At 29.4% G+C, this 22,418-nt stretch overlaps 7 protein-coding genes across 7 annotated transcripts; 4 read left to right on the forward strand and 3 right to left on the reverse strand.

The window, feature by feature from the left end:
• Positions 1-318: 318 nt before the first annotated feature.
• GO595_004113 (vacuolar protein sorting-associated protein 13) lies at positions 319-924 on the forward strand (the record flags this gene model as incomplete). The annotated part of the gene is made up of 1 exon (XM_067917209.1): positions 319-924. One exon carries the CDS (start codon positions 319-321, stop codon positions 922-924), a length of 606 nt encoding a protein of 201 aa, XP_067775651.1.
• Positions 925-3,756: 2,832 nt separating this feature from the next.
• GO595_004114 (Eukaryotic translation initiation factor 3 subunit I) lies at positions 3,757-4,857 on the reverse strand (the record flags this gene model as incomplete). Its single annotated transcript, XM_067917210.1, has 1 exon — positions 3,757-4,857. One exon carries the CDS (start codon positions 4,855-4,857, stop codon positions 3,757-3,759), a length of 1,101 nt encoding a protein of 366 aa, XP_067775652.1.
• Positions 4,858-5,695: 838 nt separating this feature from the next.
• On the forward strand, positions 5,696-6,445 carry GO595_004115 (cytoplasmic heat shock protein 70; the record flags this gene model as incomplete). The annotated part of the gene is made up of 1 exon (XM_067917211.1): positions 5,696-6,445. One exon carries the CDS (start codon positions 5,696-5,698, stop codon positions 6,443-6,445), a length of 750 nt encoding a protein of 249 aa, XP_067775653.1.
• A 124-nt stretch (positions 6,446-6,569) lies between these two features.
• GO595_004116 (cytoplasmic heat shock protein 70) lies at positions 6,570-7,640 on the forward strand (the record flags this gene model as incomplete). Its single annotated transcript, XM_067917213.1, has 1 exon — positions 6,570-7,640. One exon carries the CDS (start codon positions 6,570-6,572, stop codon positions 7,638-7,640), a length of 1,071 nt encoding a protein of 356 aa, XP_067775654.1.
• A 2,139-nt stretch (positions 7,641-9,779) lies between these two features.
• On the forward strand, positions 9,780-11,144 carry GO595_004117 (uncharacterized protein; the record flags this gene model as incomplete). The annotated part of the gene is made up of 1 exon (XM_067917214.1): positions 9,780-11,144. One exon carries the CDS (start codon positions 9,780-9,782, stop codon positions 11,142-11,144), a length of 1,365 nt encoding a protein of 454 aa, XP_067775655.1.
• Positions 11,145-11,573: 429 nt separating this feature from the next.
• On the reverse strand, positions 11,574-12,794 carry GO595_004118 (putative beta-amylase; the record flags this gene model as incomplete). The annotated part of the gene is made up of 1 exon (XM_067917215.1): positions 11,574-12,794. One exon carries the CDS (start codon positions 12,792-12,794, stop codon positions 11,574-11,576), a length of 1,221 nt encoding a protein of 406 aa, XP_067775656.1.
• A 6,935-nt stretch (positions 12,795-19,729) lies between these two features.
• GO595_004119 (F5/8 type C domain containing protein) lies at positions 19,730-21,823 on the reverse strand (the record flags this gene model as incomplete). The annotated part of the gene is made up of 1 exon (XM_067917216.1): positions 19,730-21,823. The coding sequence occupies one exon, from the start codon at positions 21,821-21,823 to the stop codon at positions 19,730-19,732; it is 2,094 nt and encodes a 697-aa protein (XP_067775657.1).
• Between the last annotated feature and the right edge of the window lie 595 nt (positions 21,824-22,418).

Consider the following 22,418-nt stretch of genomic DNA (forward strand, 5'->3'; position numbering starts at 1 on the left):
CATTTTATATATGTAATTCCACCATTTGAAGAAATTAATTTAGATTTAAAGTCACTTGAAGCACAACAATTAAAATGTACACCGAAACAATTATTAAACATTATCATTGATCATTATATTACTACAATATCAACGCAATGGTTACGTGTAATTGGGTCAGTTGCAATTATTGGTAATCCTCAACGACTTATTAATAATTTTACGAATGTATATCATCAAAACAAAAGTTTAATCTCAGTACCTAAAGAACTTGTTGGCGGAACTATTAATTCATTATTAGGCTCAAGTGCATCCACATTAAAAATGGTTTCAGGTTTAATGAAACAAATTACATCTGATAATAATAACATTAATGATAACCAAACAGCTTCAGGCGCAATTTCATGGGGCATTAAATCATTTGCTTCAGGTTTAGCGAACGCTGCTGCAGGTATAATTAAGAAGCCTATAATTCGTGGTAAAGAAGAAGGAATTATCGGAGTGATGAAAGGTACAGGCGAAGGAATGTTGGGCTTATTCACGAATTCTTTAAGCGGAGCTTTGGATTTAAGCGCTGGAATGATAAATGGAGTGAGAAGAGGAATTTTCGGGAACGAGAAAATGAAAAGAATCGAAGAGCCAATGAAAATTAGAGGAAATTTGGACGATTTATTGTTCTTCGAAGTTGTGAATAATGATAAAATTATAGAAGTGCATGAACAAAATATTATTTGGAATAAGAAAATTATTCAAATTAGAAACGTTTTGAATGTTGAAGTCGATAATGAAAATAAGAAAATTATTTTAGTTGAAGTAATGGAAAGAAAAAATAAAATAATCAAAATCGAATTGGAATTCGTTGAGGAAGTAGAAGCAAGAAAGTTTTGTAACGCAATAAGACGTCAAAAGTTTGTAATGGATTTTGATGAAAATCTTACAAAATAAATATGTGTTTATTCTATTTTTCGATTTTGGGAATTGTTTAACAAAGAAATAAATGAAATCGTTCAGCATTTTGAATATAAGTGCGATTAACTCGAATTAAAAAGATTAAGTAGAGATTTTGGCAGCAGAAATCCTTTGAGCGTCAAAATGGACATTTCATGAAAATATGATCTCAGTTTTAAGGTAATTTTTGTTTCAACAAAAGTTAATATATATACAAAGTCAGTGAATAAAACGTATATAATAATTTATATATATATATATATATTAGATCAAATCCATTGATCATATTCATTCATTGCGTACTTGTGAAGTTCGTTGTTGATGATTTCCGTTCCTTCGTTCCCTTCGTTTTCTTGTTTCGTCGTCACACTTGGCGTTGATTTCGTCGATTTCGCACGTTTCCGTTTCATCATGAAAATTATTATTCCAATAACAATTAGAATTATAAAAACTGAAAAACAAATAATACAAATCAGAACTTTCATTGATATTTGTTGACTTTCATTAGAATTATTGTTAATATTCGTTAATGTATAAAAATTATTATAAAATTCATAATAAGATGAATAAAAAATATTAATATATTCATAATAAATAAATGCTGTAATGGAATATGTAAATGTCGAATCAAGTCGTGAAATGGTAAATGAATATGTTGTAGTCATATTAAATACCGAAATCGTTTGCGTAACGGGTAAAAGAAATGAATTTGAACTTATATAAATTTTCGTTTGCGGAAATGAATTAGATTTAATAAACATATTTGATTGTATAAATGAATTAGAATTAGTAAATGTACTTGATTGTGTGAATGCATTTGATCTAGTGAAGCCATTCGATTTTGAAAATGTATTTGATTGTGTGAAAGCATTTGATTTAGTGAATGAATTACTTTGTGTGAATACATTTGATTTAGAAAATGTATTTGATTTGGTAAATGTATTTGATTGTGTGAAAGCATTTGATTTAGTGAATGAATTACTTTGTGTGAATACATTTGATTTAGAAAATGTATTTGATTTGGTAAATGTTAATGTTGGAGGTAGACATTCATCTAATGTTTCTTTGGTTATATTTAATTTACCAAATGTTTCATTTTGATATGTTTCACTTACCATAACAATTATCTCATTATTATCAAAAGAATGACTTCGAAGTCATGTTGGAGATGTTTCTCCATAGAAATATATGCATTTGAGTGAACAGCCAGAAAATGTGTATTCACCGATAATTTTCACATTTTCTCCGATGACAACTGTTTCTAGTTGAGTACAATAAGAAAAAGCCGATGTTTGAATATCAGTAACAGAGTTTGGAATTGTGAAACTTGTGAATGCACAGTTAGAGAATGCACTATCTTTTATTATATTTACATTATTTCCAAATGAAATTGTTAACAAATTAGTGCATGAATCAAATCCATGTGATTCAATTGAAGTTACTGAATTTGGAACTTTGAATGTTTCACTGGAATTTCCATTTGGATAGACAATGAGTTTTGTAATTTCTTTATCATACAAAACCCCATCATTTTCATAATTGGAGAAATGTGAACTTTCATTGGAAACTTTTATAAATTGAAGATTGCTGCAACGAAGAAATGGATTTGTTGATATTGAAGAAACTGTACTTGGAATTGTAACATATTTAAGTTTGCCGCAATTTTGAAACATCAGCGATCCAATCGCTTGAACACCTTCATCGAAAGTTACAGTTTCAAGACCAGCACAACCAATGAATACATTTGACTCAACTGTTGTAAGACATTTAATTGTTAAATTTTTTAGTGAAGTACAATATCCAAATGCATATGATCCAATATTTGTTATGCCTTCTCCAAATGAAACTTCTTCTAAACTATAACAATATTGAAATGCATATGATTCAATTATAGTGACTGAGTCAGCAATCAAAGCAGTAGTCAATGACATCCATTGAAAAAAAGCTTTCTCTGGAATTTCAGTTATTCCATTTGAAATGACAAGATGCTTTGTATTGCTTTGATGATCATTTGTAAATTCACTTGAATCAATTATAGTTAATATGAATGTTTCTTCATTAAATGTTTGCATCGAATGTAAAAAAAAGTAAACAAATGGAATTAATATAAATTTAATATTCATTTTTCCTTTTATATGAAGTTCACTTATATTAAAATTTAGCTAGAAAATATTTTCTTATGAAACTTAAAACAGAAAACATTAAAATCATTATGTTTATGGAATAAAATAATTTTAAATTTCTGTGTAAAGAATCAAAAAGTTTGAACAAAAATGTGAAAGGAGTAAAACCACTGATTTTATCTTTCGAATGTATTGATGTTATATTGTTAAAATTCGAATCGATAGCTGAATAATAAACATTTAATTTGTTGCAAAAAATAGGATTATTTTTAATCTTTGAAGAAAAATTAAAAAAACCATGTAAAAAAGTATTACTGTGATCATGATTTTTTTGAAAAATGATATTTTTGTCGAGTTGATATTCATAAATGTAAAAAACATTTTTGATTTCTATTAATTTTTTATCACCGTCATGCGCTATCCTTAAAATAAAGAAAATCCAAGAAAACGTATATATCAACTATTGATGAGGAAGAGAAATCTATTGTCTATTCGATGTTTTCGAAATCGCTTTTAAGTTAACGACGTTCATTCAATTGGTTCAATAGTTTATGAATTCAATTTTCATTTTGGACCATCATCTTCCAAAGACAACTGTTTCTATGTTGAGAATGCACTATATTATTATAAGTTATATAAGAGGTCATCTTCCACAACAGCCAGTGAGTGATCACCAATGAAATGATATAAAAATAATAAATCAACTTCAAACAAAACAAAAAGCAAAGAATTTTATTGAATATTTATTCATTTTTTTATTATTAATTTCTTGTTTAATTTTTTCAAGTTCTTCATCATGTGTTTCGACCATTCGTTGATAGTCTTCGCCAAGTCGGATAACCATAACTGTCCCCTCCTGACTCGTGGTGACGACTGTCATTCCGTCGGGTGTAAACTTAACATCGTTAACTGGTGACTTATGAACTTTAATCGATGCAAATTCTTCTTGGAAAACAATGTGGAAGAAGTTAATAGTAAAGTCTGTGCTTCCGAAGTTTGTCGTCGCAACATTCTTCTTATCTGCTGACGATGCAAGAACAATGTGTTTGCCATTCGGTGAAAATGATGTAGAAGAAACTAAAAATGAATGTGGAAACATACCAACTTTCTCTAATTCTAATGTCCATGTGCACGCGGTGGTGTCCGCTGATGCGGTGGAAATAAACTTCTTGTCAAACGAAACTGAGATGGAATTAATACTTCCGCGATGTGCATCAACTGTACGAATTAATTTAAATTCAGTGGAATCTTTCTTGCTAAATAACATTAATCGCCCTTTGACATCGACAACAATGATAGTGTTGTCGTTGGGCCAAACAACACTATTAACTCCATCACTAAATTCATGTTTAAATTTCTCATCAAATGGATGAGCTGCATCTGTTTGTGTCTTAAGATGAAATAAACGAAGTGTTGGTACTTGTTTCATTTGACTTGAAGACAACATAACTGCTTGATTAATTTTACCTGGCGCAAAACAACAACATTGAAGAAGTGTCTTACTATCCATTTCAAGAATTACATTCCCCGTTTCAATAGAATGAATTAAAACTCGTTGGTCTGCTCCAACTGAAATTAATCGTGTGGATGTTTCATTAATATCAATGTCTTCAATAACACCATCATGTCCTTCATATCGTTTGAAACATACTTCTGTCATAAGATTATAACCATAAACAACGTTGGCTGATGCTACAAATAAAAGATCTCCTTCTTTATTAATAACACATCGATTACATGCTTTATCACTTGGTTGAAAAATAGTGGCACTTGTAATAGGACCACGGAATTCGCTGATTGGATTCATATTTTGGCCAATCTTTTCGCTACTTTACTTAGAAAATGTATTGCTTACTTTATGGAAAAGTGGTGGATCAATAACGGTTCTTATTTTTCGTTATTTTAAAAAAAAAGAGATTTTAATGAAACATTTATTCATTATATATTTATTAAATTTATACAAGTACTATATAATACTTTGTGATAACAAAAGAAAATATCTGTCATTTAAACTTTAAGAAATAAAATTATTCAAAAAGATTGAAAAAAATTCAATATTTTGTTCCTTTTTCATTTAATAACAAATGTTCTTAATAAGTTGAGAGATTTGTTAAAAATTTAAATTTCCGATTTTTTTTTTTTTTTTTTTAATATCATCAAAACTCAATGCTTTTAGTAAATATTTTTGATTTCATCCCATTTTGTCTTTAAATCTTTTGAAGTTCTTCCTCGTGGTCCAAATACTTCAGAATATTTTTTTAAAATTTCTTTAAAATTATTATCACCTAATTCAAAAACTCCTTCTTTAAGTGTATTAATTTCAATATCTGTCCATTTGTTGTTATTTGAATTTTTGATTTTATCAAAATTTTCAAAAAAAATTATTTTTTCATATATATTGAATAACACCTTGTAACATCTTTGTGTGTAAATCTATCAACACCAAGACTTTTAATAAAATCATCAAGTTCAGATTGCTTCATTGTTTCATCATATCGATTCATTTATTCGTTAACACTTTTTGTAACAAAAATAATCGTCAATTTCAATAACTGTTTAATTTCAATACTTTAAATGGTCGAATATTTAAATTGAATTGATAAATGCTCAACCAAAATATTCCTTTATAACATCATTTTTTTATTATGTCAGCTATAGGTATTGATTTAGGCACAACATACAGTTGTGTTGGTGTTTTCAGACACAATCGTGTTGATATTATAGCGAATGATATGGGTAATCGTACAACACCGTCTTATGTTGCATTTACAGAAGATGAACGACTTGTTGGTGATGCCGCAAAGAACCAAGCAGCCATGAATCCAACAAACACAGTATTTGATGCCAAACGTATGATAGGACGTAAGTTTAGTGATCCAGTTGTCCAAAAAGATATGCAACATTGGCCATTTAAAGTTGTTCGTGGTGAATCAGATCGTCCAAGGATTCAAGTTCAATGGAAAGGCGAAACGAAACAATTTTATCCGGAAGAAATCTCAGCTATGGTATTAGGTAAAATGAAAGAGATTGCAGAAAGTCAACTTACAGAAAAAGTCAAAGATGCAGTTATTACAGTTCCAGCATATTTCAATGATGGTCAACGTCAAGCCACAAAAGATGCCGGTGTTATTGCCGGATTAAATGTATTACGTATTATTAATGAGCCAACAGCGGCTGCAATTGCATTTGGTCTTAATGAGAAATCCGATAAAGAGCGTCATGTTCTTATCTTTGATCTTGGTGGCGGTACATTTGATGTTTCATTACTTGATATTGATGGCGGTATGTTTGAAGTTCGTGCCACAGCAGGCGATACACATCTTGGCGGAGAAGACTTTGATAATCGTATGGTTAATTACTTTGCAGATCGATTCCAAAAAGAAATTCAAATGTGATTTAAGACAATCGCCACGTGCATTACGTACATTACGAACAGCATGCGAACGAGCTAAGCGAACATTATCCACAGCCACATCCGCATCCATTGTTTGTGATTCATTATATGAAGGCCATGATTTCATGGATAACATTTCACGTGCAATGTTTGAGAACTTAAATGATGAATTATTTAGATCGACGATGACACCAGTTGCACAAGTATTAAGGGATGCGAACATGTCGAAGTCAGATGTCACCGATATAGTTTTAGTTGGAGGTTCGTCACGTATTCCACGTGTTCAACAATTGTTACAAGACTTCTTCAATGGTAAGCAGCCATGCCGTGGTGTTGATCCAGATGAAGCAGTTGCATATGGCGCAGCAGTACAAGCAGCAATTATCAAAGGTGATACATCAGATACAGTGAAAGATATTTTATTGTTAGATGTTGCACCACTTTCATTAGGTATCGAGACAGCTGGCGGAATGATGACAGTTCTGATTCCACGTAACACGACAATTCCAGCGAAGAAGTCAAATGTCTTCACGACGTTCTCAGATAACCAACCGGCAGTTACAATCAAAGTTTATGAAGGAGAACGTTCTCGAACATGCGACAACAACTTACTTGGCACATTTGATTTAACAGGTATTCCGCCAGCACCACGCGGCGTACCACAGATTGAAGTTACATTCGATGTTAACGCTGATGGTATTATGAATGTTTCGGCACAAGATAAGTCGACAGGTAACGTGAAGAAGATTACGATTAAGAATGAGAAAGGACGTCTTTCACAAGCAGATATCGACAAAATGGTTGCAGACGCAGAGAAGTACAAAGCACAAGATGAAGAAGTACGTAAGAAGGTGGAAGCTAAGAATGCACTCGAAGGATACTGCTTCGGCGTACGCAACTCATTAAATCAAGAACAGTTCGCTAACGCATTGTCACAATCAGATAAGGACACAATCAACAAGGAAATCAATGACACGCTCGCATGGATCGAGTCTAACCAAGACGCAGATGTCGCTACAATCGAAGCTAAGCAGAAGGAACTTGAAGGCAAACTGATGCCAATTATGCAATCAGCTTATCAACATGCAGCAGGGGGCGCACAAGGCGGAATGCCAGGCGCGAACATGCAAGGAGGAAGTGGATCATCAGCAAATAGTGGACATTCATCAGGACCACGTGTTGAAGAAGTTGATTAAATGAATGAATAAAATGTAATACAATGAATAATTTTATATGTTTATTTTAATAAATATTCATTTTAAATTTTAGTATTGCAATTGTTTTATGAAAATGTTACACAGTATTTAATAATTTGGAATTGAAAAATTATCTCTGATGTATTAAAAGCATATCATGGAAATTATGATAAACTTTAACTTAAAATATTAATTCGTTATATTATTTGTTACTTTACAAAAATATCATTATCATTTTAACCTTTCATATTTTGATAAAGCTTAAGTATAATTAAAATTATGCCATTTATTTGAAACCTAATAATTCAACAAAATATGCGTGAAGACATTAGCATATTGTTTTTGAAACAAATTGAAATTTTTTAGAAATGCAACCAATAGGAATTTCCATCCTTTTGAAATAAAATAAATATGTAAAAAAATTAAAATTTTAAAGCGCACATGGTTTATTTCTATTAATTATTTTTATATTAAATCTTTGGTTCTTCTCTAGATTTAAAAGCGGAATATATTAATTTGCAAACAAGTAACTCAAAAGAATATGGAATTTTTTTATCAAATAAATCAATCAATCTTTGCTTGTACCTGATTCTCGAGATTTGCTTCATTTAACCAGAAGATTATGTTTTCAAGTTCACGAGGAATTATTTTATCAATCGATTTATTGGATTTCATATTTTATTAATGAAATTCAGTAATATAATGATTAAAATGAACAGAAAAAAATATTTTACGATTCAGAACCCCCCAAACCCACATGAAGTGCACTTTTTAGTAAATTTTAACAACAAAATATTATTTATAAAAATAAAATGGAATCTAATGAACCACAGAATGAGTGGGAAACACTCCAAAAAATTGAAGAGATAATTTTTAATCTAAATAGTGAAAATATTTCATAATCTATAGAATCTTTAATTGATAAGATAAATATTAAACAATCATTCTTTTTAATAAAATTATTAGTCAAATTATATATTTATCATTTATAATACAAAATAATAAATTAAATACATAACTAAGTTTATTGAAAGAAATTGAAGCTTATGAAAAATTTCATCAAAGCGAATCCGATATTTTTGAAGTTTTTATAGAGATTCTTCTATCAAGAAAAGCACAAGAATCATATTATCTTCTTGAAAAAATGATTGAACAAAATTTATTCAATCCAAAAATATGTAAAACGCCAAAAGTTCCATATTTTGTTCAATATATATCAGATGAAGAAATAAGAGATGAAAAATATTTCAATATTATAAAACCAATCATCAAAAATTATGGTGGACTATCAAAGAATGATGGGCACTTCATAAACTATTAATTAAAGAAGGAGTTAATCCAAATGAAATTGCTAAAATTATTCGAGATGATGAAATCGAAAAACTTCAAGAAATATCATCACAAAATAATTTTAATTTCAATCAAATAATTGAACCCTCAATTTATGAAAGATGTTCATTTATTAATGAAGAATATGTATCATTGATTGATTATTCAGCATTTTTTGGCTCAATAAAATGTTTTAAATATTTATTATTAAATAATTCTAATTTATATAGTACAGGTAATTATGCAATTGCAGGTGGGAATCTCGAAATTTTTCATTTATGTGAACAAAGTAATTCATCACTTCCATATGGATCTTATGAAATAGCAATTAGATTTCATCGCAACGACATCTTTCATTATATTTATGAAAAAAAGATTCATAAAATATATTTAGAAGAATTGGGAAAGGAATGTGTTTATTATCATAACTATGAAATTTTATCATTTCTAATTGGCGAAGGTATGAAAATTAGTGATTCACTTATCCATTTATCAATCCGTGTTGATAATATTTTTCTTACAAAATATTTTTTAAATAAAGTAAAACAAATTCAAAAGGATGCTTAACGAAACATCATCATGAAGAAAGTGAATGTTAACAATACTTAGTATTTGTTAAATTGCTTCTTAAACAAAATAAAATAAATATTTAAAGATTTTATTTAGTATTTCAATATAATATTTGGAAATTATTCAAATTGTCTAAATACAACACCAGAAAGAAACTTTTTAAATAGTTTACCTGAAATATATTTCTATAAGAATTGATCGTTTAACAGCTTTTTCGAAATATTTTAATCGTCTAACTTGATGAAGGCTCCCATTGTTTTCCAAGACAAAGCGGAGTCACTTCACAAGCTGGTAACAATTACCATTGATATAGTCATTATCCTTTCTATTGTTCTTAATATTTTAATATTTTTCAGATCAAAGGTTAAAATATCGAATAATATAATTCCAAAAAATAAATATTCTCAAGTTGACAATCGTTTGCCACCTGAACCTTCACCATTTCCATATACACAACAAGAACTTGATGAAGCAATCAAAGGGTTGCATCTTCCAACATGGTCTCGATCATACGTTCCATGTACCTCACCAAAGAGCGAAGTTACATGCCCTCAAATCATAGAAGCTTGGCGTACCATTAAGCGTTGGATAACATACATGGATAATACCACAATTGAAAATAGAGAATATATCAAGATCAATCATGTAACAAATGGTGTAGGTAATCGAATTAGCATGGATATTACTATGTTTTTACTATCTCTTATGACAAATCGTACGATGGTTATTCAAGGTAATTTTGTTCAACAAGGTCATATTGTAAGTCAAAGTGGTAATGCATATAAATATCGCAAGCACATTTATGACATGAACAATACATTTTCACAAATCCTTTCCAAACGTCCACAAAAAGAGATCGACACATTTTCAGGCTGGTATAGTTCCGATTTCTATTCACAGGGTGGCAAAACCCTTTGTCTTAACCTTCTTATCTTCTCCTCGATGATATATGTTCAACATCAACTTTCTGCATTTGCATATTCACATTTCGGCATGCACGCCATTTATTTTCTAAGTAATTTTCTCATTGAAATTCCAAATGAGAACTTGGAATACATCTTAAAACTCTTTAAAACTGTTCCCAAAAACGTTCGAATTTTCGGAATACATTTGCGATTTCATATGCCCGGACATTATTTCACATATGGAATTCAGCCGAACATGAAAGCGTTAGTTCCATTTCTTCTGGACAAAATGAATAATAAACCAACAATGTTCGCGTTCACATCGGATAGTAAAGATATGGAAAAAGAGTTTCTTAAAGTTTTCGGTAATTATACGATTTTGACGGACTCTGTGAAGAGGCCCGATTTCGATCACGCGTCTGCTTTGGTCGACATATTGTTCATGACGGCGACAAATGAATGTTTGGGAACTTTTCGGTCGTCGTTCTCGTTTAACGCAATTTCGAAAATGTGTAAAAGAGGATATTACATCGAAAAATATTCGGCGCAAATATTCCAAATGTCAAACTCACAAGTGGGTGCAATATCAATGCAATACCACGCGTGGGATAGACACGACTGGCAAACGTCAAGAAGATTTGTTTTGGCAGTACAAAGCGAAAAATGTTTGAGACTTTTCTTTAACTATTTCATTTTATAGATTAAATTTTATTCTTTTGTAAAATAATAAATTATTTTTGTAATTATTTTAAAATATGAAAATTATGCATTAGATCTAAAAAATATATTAAGTTATTTCCCTAAAATTACATGAAAAATTGATGAAAACAAAATTTCTATGTTTAATCATTATTTTTTTAAATGAAGTCGTACTTTAATTATTCCAAACGAAATACTGTATTTTTATTTTTTTAATACTCAAGTTCTATTAATTTAGATTAGCAAGTGATTTCTGATAAATATTGATGAACTGTTTTTCCAATTTAACAAATTATTATTTTGTTTTTCTGGTCATATATTACTTTATTTCATATTAAGTAATTTTTCCAAAGTTTTTAAATTAATAACACTGAAAAAAGTTTCAATTAATTAATTAATAAATGAGATAAAATTATAAGTTTTTGTTTATCTAAGCATTGTTCATTTGGTTCACAAAGTTCTTGAAGTCGTTAAAGTTATTGTTCATCAAAGTATCACCAAGTCTCAAGTAAGTGAAAGTTGATAATCCTTGGTAAACCCAAGATTTGATTTGGTTGTATGCAGTCCAATCATATCTTTCAAGAGCGTTTTCACCTTCAAACTTAAGTCCAGCATTCTTAGTATCTCTTAAGATTTGTGAAACAAGTGCTGGTGGGTTACTTCCTGCGTTGTAATCTTCACCAGTCATTTCAAGGCATGTGAAGCAAACTTCGATGTTATATTGTTTGAACATATTAATGATTGTTTGATAACCATCATAATCCCAAATGTTATAATAACCTGCAGTGAGTTCAGCACAGTGACAGGCTGATGTATAGTGCCAATGAATACCAGAAATCTTGCAAGAAAGTCGAAGGTTATTGCCAAAGATTTCACGTGCATCCTTTAAAACGTTTGCACCATGTTCAACAAGAAGATTAGCATACCATTTGTTAAAGAATTTTCCATATTCAATGTTCCAACCATTGCTCCAATATGATGAACCTCCTGGACGAACATTATAATCACCTGTATCTGTTGGTGGTGAATCCCATTCTGGATGACCTGCAGCAGCTGCGGCTTGTTTGAACTTATTCTTCATCATTGGATCATAGCATTGATATGCACCACATCCTGAATATGACCATCTGTCAAGTTGATATGATGGATAACGAAGTTCACCACATGGTCCTGCACCAACTTCGATTTCGACAATTGTTCCATCGTTAATTAAATCAATGAATTCATCTCTGAATGCGACCATGAAGTCATGATACATTTGAAGTGGCGTTCTGTTATTAATTGTGATATCATCATAAGCAAATGAAATATATTCAGAGTCAGTCTTACCAAGAACATCAACGAAATATGGTTGAACTGAACCTTGGAAAACAAAATCTGGAATTGGGATATTGCATGAATCACCAACATTACCACCACAACGATGGAATGACATAACTGGAATAATTTTGAGTCCTTTGTTCTTCATCATATTGAATACTGTTCTATAACCTGAGAACTTGTAATTCTTTTGTGTTTGTTCACAAAGACCCCACCAAACATCGATCATAATACCTCTAACACCTGCGCCTTGAAGTTGCCCGAACCAATATTCATATTTTCCTGAGTCAAGAAGGTTTTGATATGAATCAAACATTACAAGTGGTGCCATGACGAAAACGTCACACCCTGAGAATGCACTAGCGAATAATAATGCAAACATAATTGACAATGAAGTGAGTTCTTCCTTCTACCTCCTGTGAGGTGAATTCAATGGAAAGCAGGTAGATTTTCAATGCATTCAAATTTGTAAACACAACTTTTAAGTGAAGCCGGTTTTCACATACAATTTTTCTTTACACCTCCAAAAGCAACAGCCAAGTAGAAGGCTTCATCGAAGTCATACATACAAACGCACATATGTATAATATTCTTTAATGTTCATATTTTGAAAAAATCCAAAACAAAAATTTAACTTTTTCTAATCATTTGAGTATCACCAGAAGATTTAAACGAAATAACAAAAAACAAATGAAATTTCAATACATTTTATTTTTTAAGTCGAATAGACTCAACGTTAAACAAATCCTTTCTGTAGCTCTCCGAAATTTTGAATTCTTTTTCTGACAACAAATCCTTTATATCCTTCGTCACCACCACTGTACCCAGCGGCGCATCCAACACAACATCTTCTGCCAAATCTATAGCATTACCTACAATTCTGTACAGAGGTATTTCCTGGTTCAATTCAATGTTACACATTAATTCTCCTTTCGCGATACCAATTCTTGGCTGAATACTCAAGTTGAAAGTGGAATTTGGACTTTCGAAATGTTCAATTAATTCTTCGCAAAACATAATGACTTCTTTAGCTTTATCATATAAGTCGTCATCTGATTTATTATTCTCAAATAAGTCAGTACAAGCAATGATATTTGTACCATTTGCTTTAATTGTCCTAATGAATTGGAAACTCTTTTCGATCTCTTCAAATGCATCATAAATTTTTGTTAAAGAAGAAATCAAATTTTTCGGTAACATTGAAAACACATTATTTTCAGCGCCTACAAGTTCAACGAATATAACAATTGATGAATCAGATTTATAAGTTAAACTTTTTTCTTGTTGATTTGAAAAGTTAATATTTTCTATCATTTCTTTCGGTAATAAAGCATTCATAAGTTGTTTACATTTCTCTTTAACATCATGTATCATTTGTTTTTGTGTAGTTTCAGTCTCTAAACTTTCAATTAATAAAGTAATTGAAGATAATTTATTCGTGTTTTCATCTAATAAAGGAATTAATGAAACTTTCACAAATATTGTTGAACCATTTTCTTTCATACAATATAATTGTAATGTTTGATCTGCTTCTCTGTTTTCTGCTTGGATTTCATTAATACATGAATAAAATCGTGCTGAAAAGATTCGTTGTTTCGAATCTGTTTCAAATGAATTTGGTGTAGGGATAAACCAATTTAAAGAACGCCCTAAGATTTGATCTGGTAATAATCCAGTTAAATGTTGAAAAGATGAATTAACATTTTGTATTATTAAATTGGAATCAACAGTTATTATTGCAAATGAAGTAGAATTAAGTATCGATTCACTTGGTGTCATTACTTTAGTTTCATTAGTATTTTCTAAGATAAAGTCCATAAATGTTTTATTATTAACTATTGATAATGGAGGTAAAAATAACATTAATTGTTTAAAGAAGTTAAATGATACTGAATAAACATGAATATATGTTAATTCATATATTAATAAAATTATTGTAACTATTGCTAAACCACCAACAAGTCCATAAACTCCATAAAGTTCTCTCATTGAATAACTATAAGTGATTTGATATATTGTATTTTGGAAATTACGTAAATCATCAAAAAGATATAAATCGATTAAATAAAGTATAGTAGAGAATGAAGAAGTACGAAATGTTGTACCTGTAAGAAATTCCTTAAATTTTTTCATTAATATATTCATTTTTGTATTCATACTAACACATTGTAAATATTTGGAATATGTTAAATTTTGATGAATATCACATTCATCATTTAAATAGTAACTTGAATCATCATTAAGGCCAACAATTCTTTGTAAAATTTCTAAGTTATAATCATTTAATTCATTAAGTATACTTGAATAATCAAGTGGATCACTTTGGAATAATATACGATATGAAGTTCTATCAATGATAGATCTTAATAATGTAGAAAGTAATGTAATAATTCGAACAGAACAAAGTTCAGCCATCGAACTTATATCTTGTAAATATCTAATAATATTTCTAGTAGATATAATTAAGAATACAAACAAAAACACTAATAATATTATTGCTACTGATGTAATAACTATAAGTCCGATATCAATTGTATCTTTCTTTTGTGATGAATGTGAGAAATTTAATGTTAATTTACCTTTAGTTTTAAGATAAATAGGATTAAATGATTCTTGAATATCTTCATCTTTTACATTTTCTAATATCTTCAAGATTTTACTTGTATCTTTTTTAATACTTGTAAAGAATGGTAAACCCAATAAAATAAAAGCAATTAATACTATAAATCCTAAAACAAGTGGTAATATTATAATTAATTGTGACATATATGAACCTTCTTCATCAATTTGTTGTTTTAATACTTCTGACAATTCAATAAATCGATTTGAAAATCGTGGAGTGTTTACAATAAATGGTTGAATATACTTTAACATCCCAGTAGGGTTTATATATATTAATGAAAACCTTGAAAGTAAATCATTTAAAACTGATGTTGCATAATGAATATAACTTCTAAGACTTGAAGGGAAACCTGAAAAAGTATTAAATTCTGTAACATGGACATAAGAATTTGAAATATTCCCTAAAACATTTATTTGTTGTGAATATGCTTCAGCATTACTATATATAGTTCTTAATTCTTCATCTGTTTTTTCTTTTATTTCTTTATATATATCATTTCCTGTTAAAACAGTTGTATCAAAATAAGAAGTGGAAAAATTCTCTAAATTTTGTTGTTCTTCAGTACTTGGAAATATATCATTAATCATTTGTTGTTTATCATATAATCCTTGAACCATTAAAATATCAACGGAACCTACAACAGATATATATTGTAAAGAAGTTGAAATATTTGTAATGATTGGATTAATTCTAAAGTATTGTAATAAAGGACTTGTACAATATGAACATAAGTAAATAATTATTAATGCTAAAGCAATTAATAAAATAAATTGTGAAATTCCAATAATTCTTGAATTAGTTAAAGAATGGAATTTATAATTATCTAATGAGTTTTGTATTGTTAATCTTAATTTACTATGATTAAATAATGTTGTTGATAATTCATCATATTTCTTATTTAATCCATCTTGAAATGTTTCATACGAATCAACAGCATTTAAACTTTGTTCTGACTTTAATTCTGTTTCTGTGTTAGTGAAATAACCTTTTTGATTAAGGATTCCTAATTTAATATAATCTGGAAACAAATTTACAAATAAATGATATGAATGATCAACTGATTTCCTTTTACCTAATTCCATATCAGTACAAATTTTAGCAATTTTAATTGCCGAATTATAATCTCCCATTCCTTCGATTAAAAATTTACAATAAGATTCATATATTTTTTGTGAATTTGGATATTTCTCAATGGTATCTAAAAACACAGAATTTGTTTCATTTGATAAATCTGCTAATGATTTAAATGATGCCATTGTTACTGCCTTAGATTTAGATACTTCATTCCAAAATCCACGAATTGTAGCTATTACTTTATTCGAATGTTTTTCTAATGAAGTTAATTGTTTATTACCTTCAATAGATATTGTACTTTGTCTTAAGATATGAATTCGATGAACTTGATATATTAAATAACCTTGGAATATATTTAATTTAGGTAAATTCGATACTAATGATAAACATAAACTTAACATTTGTTGTTGACCAGGAAACAAAGATAAAATTTGTAATATATCTATTAGAATTTGTGGATGTGAATAATAATCAATAAGATATCTTATAAATGAAAAATCAATGAATAATTTACAATGATATTTAATACCTAATCTTAAAAGCATTTTCGCATGATCAATGTTTTTAAATGTTAATGTATCAAAATATATATACTTTTCTTTATCATTTCTTGGTTCTTCATTATTCAATATTTTTAAATTTTTATCTTTTCTAATTTTAAATGTAATTATATTAATAATCAATGATATAATAATAATACCTGCACCAATAGCTGCAACAACTTCATTATATGTAATAGGGAAGAAATTTATTAATTTAAGTATTGATATTATACAATTATACATATAAAATAGTATTAATGATGATGATATTACCGTATAACCATAATAAAAATGTGGGAAATATAAATAATATCGATAAACAACCATAAATAATAAAAAAATAAATATGACAAATAAATACATTAACCAATCTGCAAATACTTCAACTGCTGTTCCTGTAATTGCACCTAAAAATAATATAAATGACAAAATCAAATTAGGTCGTGGATCCCATCCATATGAAATACAATCAACTAAATATGGAGTTAATGTAAACATATATGAGGAAAAAATAAAGACACTAAAAAATGACAAAAACATAAGTATTGAAACTATGAATAAAACAATGTTTTTAAGACTTGCATCTGTTGTTAGAGCAACAAATGCTTTCCCAGAATATACTGCGGTTGGACATATAAGAACATTAACTATTATCATAGAAAATGTTTGCCATATTGCAACTTGAAATTTTAAAAACGTCTTTTTGGCTTTGTGATAGATAACCATAAAAATGATAAATAATAACATTAAAGCATATATGATTACTAACACAAGAAATTGTGTGAAACAGCCATCAAATGTTTGATATGTCATGCCAAAATCTGCAAACTTAAGTAAAATATAAAATGCTGGATGGAAAGTATCAGAATTAATTTTCTTTGATAAAAGCATTGATGAAACAACTGAGAGCTGGATAAATTGAACTATAAAATGAAGTATAACTATTACGCTTGGTATTTTACTGTGAGTTGAACATTCTTCATATAATGGATATAAAAAATCTTCTGTAGTGAGCTTGAGCTTCCAGCTCTCAGATTCTGTGGTTGTAATGTCGTCAATACCAGATTGGCCTTTAGTCTTTTGAGAAGTTGACAATACAGTTGTTGTTACTGACGCCATTATTTGGCACAGAATTGAATGAGTTATTTTTAATTATTCAATGGAGTTGTCAAATATTTAACTTTTAGAAAATATGTAACGTGTTTTCGTTTAAAAAGTGGAATAACCTCCGAAAATTCTTGGCGGGTTTCTTTGGCCCGAAATCTTTCACAGTATTTCTGTATATAAACTTCAGAAAAAATCAATATTACTTTTTTTTGAATGGAGAAATTGCCCTCGTTATTTGTCGGGTTTTTGTGTGATTTATTGATCCAAAAAGTGGGGAAATCGTGAAAATTTAGTTAACAGTCATCGTTTTAGTTACAGTCAACTTTTGCAAAAAAAAAAAATTACAAACAGTTTTTATTGGCTTAGTTCTTCAATTAAAGTGTTGACCCGAAGTGAAATTATAGGATCCATGTCATCACATATGCACATAAGGCTTTCGATAGAAAGATAATTCTTTATTGCTTCAACGATTTCATTAGAATTGGAGTTCATTAGCTTTAATAGTAAAGAAACTAATGCGTAAGCATCATCTGATGTCTGTAAGCTTTCAGAGAATAAGCAAATTTCTTCAATGAATTCATTAACTAAAAATTCGCTTATCTCGGCAATTCCATAAAAGGACACAAGGTTTGATATCAATTTTATGATGAGCATTTTGATTTCGTATGATGGGCCAATTGAAAAATTATGATAAATAATTGCCAAAACATTTTTATCTCTAAAGTAATCAAATATGCCAACAATTCCATCTGCTACTGCTACTTGAGTTAACGAAATCAAAAAGTTTAGTAAATGTTTTTGGATAATAATCGAATCACAATTTAGAAAATCAAATGCTTTATGAATATCAATTTTTGATAACTCATTAAAACCTGAGTCGAGTAAAACTACAAATATTTGGAAAATTAATGAAATTGTGGATATATCATTTGAAGAATTTAATAGAAAATTAAAATGTGGAAATATATTAAAAGTATTTAACATGTCATAAGAAAACTCTGAATTCTTTGTAAGATTTAATATAATTTGAAGAGACAGATTGTTTTCTTTGGGATAATTTTGGAAAACTGTTTGAAGAAACTGGAAGAAATAAGGAAAATGTGAACTGCCTAAACAATATAGATTAGAATATTTATATAAAATTTTAGAAATAATATGGATATTGTGAGGTTTAATTTGAGGAATAAGAATTTGAGATGGAATTAATCCAAGAATTTGTGATCGTATGGACTTCTTGCATGAAAGGCGTGCAAATAATTTAAGTAAAATTGGAATATTTAAAAGAATTAATTGATAATTTGATTCTATACCATGTATAAAAATCATGGGATCTATCCGATTATCATAGGTTAGAAGTATCAACGAATTTATTAACAACATGTTATTGCCAAAAAAATTGATTAAAGAAAATAATAATGTTATGGTTTTTACAGATTCATCGGAAATTAAAAAATGATACCTTGAGTGAAATTTATAAAATTCTTCTATTTTTTGCATTGGGATTATGGAAGAATCAGGAGACATTAAAAAAGCATTAAATTGTAAATAATCAAAAAAACAATTTTCGCTTTGAAATCCTAATTCCCTTCTCTCTGTTTCTTCTAAGTTGTCTTTAATATCATTTCTAAAAGTATCAATTGTTTTCTTTTTGGTTAACTTCTTATACATTTGAAGATTTCACTTAGTTTAATGAGGACCTCATGCTGCAGCAAAGTTTGTTTAGGCAAAATATTAAAGATAAGGAAAAACCAAATGTATTCTCATTACTTAATTTCATAATAACAAAAGATTGTAAAATCATTAAATTAATTTTTTTAATTATCAAAACAAAAACACAGAAATAACACATTTCTATTAAAAGACACAACTTAATCCCTAATAAAAATCTTTTATTATTTAAACTTGTGTAATTGAGGAAAGTCAAATCCTTATTTTACCATAAATTTCAATTCCCGACAACATAAAAGTATTTAAATCAGAACTATTAGGCTCTGTCATCTTAATTCTCAGTTGTGTAAAAGGTTGTGATGATTGCTTTCTAACAGAGAATAAATACTCCGTAAAGGGGTGCCCCATTTCTGAGCGGTTAGTCCTTGAATCTATAACCGTCCACGTTATCCCATCGGTGGACCCCTCAAGGTCCCAGCTGACGGGGTACCCCGGACCTTGGGCGGTTTTCAGTTTGTAGGTCGTTACAAAAACTTCCATTTGGTTAAAGTCAAGCATCACCCATGGCATCGAAGAGCTGTAGGAAGAACCCCACACTGAAAAGCTCTTACTCCATTCAGGGTTAAGGAGATTTGATGGGTCTGCTGCAGTTGTTAGTTGAACTTGGTTATTAAGAGCAGGATTAGTAGAAAATTTCTTATACAAAAGATTAAACAAACCACACCATTCTCTTCCCTGCTGATATACAGTGGTATCCTTATCTTTTAAGCGTGTGTTTCCATAAAATTCGATGGTTTGTAAAACAAGAGAATATGTATTATGCCAATTAGGACCTGTTTGAACAAGTCGAATATATTTGTATTCTGTATTGTTGTCAACATGCCAGGTATTAGATTTGCCACACCCATGTAAAGCGTCTGTTTTTTCGACACGATGAAGATCAACCCAATTAACTTCATCATCTGAGCCTTGGATACACCATTGACGAATGTGAGGAGCATCATCATGAAATACTGTTTGAAGTGTATAAGAGCGAAGTGTGAATGGGTGCTTTTCAAGATTGAATTGAATCCACATATTTTCCATCGGAGGCGAAGCATAATATTCAGACTCGCTTGACTGTGGGTCAAGGATAAGCGGAAGATTTGTTGTCCCTGTAACTTTTACAATATCTGATGCAGGTTTTCCAAATACTTGTTTAATATAAGAAAATATACCATAACTACTCTTTGTTGGGATATATGGGCAATCGTGAAATCCATGATCAGCCTTTTTTTCGTTTTGAGCTGGAAGAAATGCATTTTTAAGAGCTAATCTAAGATCGTTAATATTTGATGAAGGTTTTGAAATCATTGAGCGAAGCATTTTCGCATCAAGCTTTTCGGAAAACTTTATAAGGAAAGGTTTAAGCTTCGACTGCGCATCTTCATCTTTTTTGACGAAATCTAAAAACCAACTTGATAATTCGGAATGTAAATTTTTCAATTCTTCTGAATTGAGAACTTTAAGAACAATTTCAATGGGTATCGTTTTGAAAGCTGGATATTCAATGCACTCATTGAATTTTTGGATGATGAAGTTAACGTGCTTTGATGTGTCGAGATTGTGGTTGTATAGCTCTCTACAAAAATAAAATACTGTTTCAATGTCAGTAAAGTCATTGATTACTTGAAGGCAAGCTTCTTTGAGTTGATCCATTTCAAGATCTCTTGCACAAAGATATAAAAAGATTGCATTCCCTGTATTGATCTGAATTGAGTGACCATTTAGAGCTTTGGCAATTAGCTCAAAAGGACCGCTTTCTGTAAGAGGAGAAACATATGAATTTTTATGAGAAGAATTAATTAATTGGTTCCGGATTTTGGTAGAAAATTCTGCTGCTAAATAGGAATTAACTTTGATAACGTGGTCAAGAAATTGTATTTCAAAGTCAAGAAAATTATTTTCAATTTGATGATCATACTTAAATTTACTTGGCAAGTATCTAAGGTGAGATACGTCAGTATCGTCATCTGTAAAAACAAGCGTTTCAAGGTCATATGTTGGAGATTGACAAATAAAATCAGAAGAATTTTTAAATTGCTCCATTACACTAACCTTTGCATCTTTGTTTACAAAAGTAACAAGTGCCATTCCTGGTTTGTTGTATTTCACTGGGTGGAAGATTTTGATTGAATCAAATTTCTTTCCAAAAAGAAGTTTAAGGGTATTTTGTGTAACACCTGGGCCTGGAAATGCAATAAAAAGAGACTTTGATATTGTTTCGTTGATTTCATCTGGTGCTGCTTCAAATTTAAGAACATATCCATCTAAAATAATAGGATCTTCATCTCTGAGACACGCCATACCACTACCCCTTGAAGAAAATTTAACAAGCCCGTACCCTGATGAATATTGTTGTTCTGTATGATTTTCGCCTAAATAATAATGATAAAATATTTTAATATTTTCAATTTCTCCATATCTTAAAAGTTCATTTTTTATTTCGCTTAAAGTTGAACTTGGTGGTATGTGTGAAATGTAGATTTCCATTTACAACAAAAGAAGGAATTGGTAATAAACCGTTTAATTTTTGGGGTGCACCAAATATGAGATGGCAAAAAAGTTAACCGTTTTTTTATTTGGAGTTCTTCCATTATTTTAAACAATAAGAACTTAAAGTTGAACGCAATTTATTATATTGGTGTCAAATAATAATAATATTTGATCTTATTATTCAAAATGCGTTTATTCGAAATCACAATATCAGACAATTTTATAAAATTTAAACATTTATTCATGAATATTTCTATGCAAATAATCTATATAACGCTAGTTGTCTTCTATTAATGTTATAATTTCGTGTTCTTGGGGAAAAGACAAGATGAATCTATTTGGATGAAACAAGCAATTTGTCACTGTCCTAATTCTTTTTATCGTGAACAATTGCGTGACGCTTTTT

Source organism: Histomonas meleagridis (genome assembly GCF_020186115.1).
Source record: "Histomonas meleagridis strain 2922-C6/04-10x chromosome Unknown contig_25, whole genome shotgun sequence".
Taxonomy (NCBI): domain Eukaryota; phylum Parabasalia; order Tritrichomonadida; family Dientamoebidae; genus Histomonas; species Histomonas meleagridis.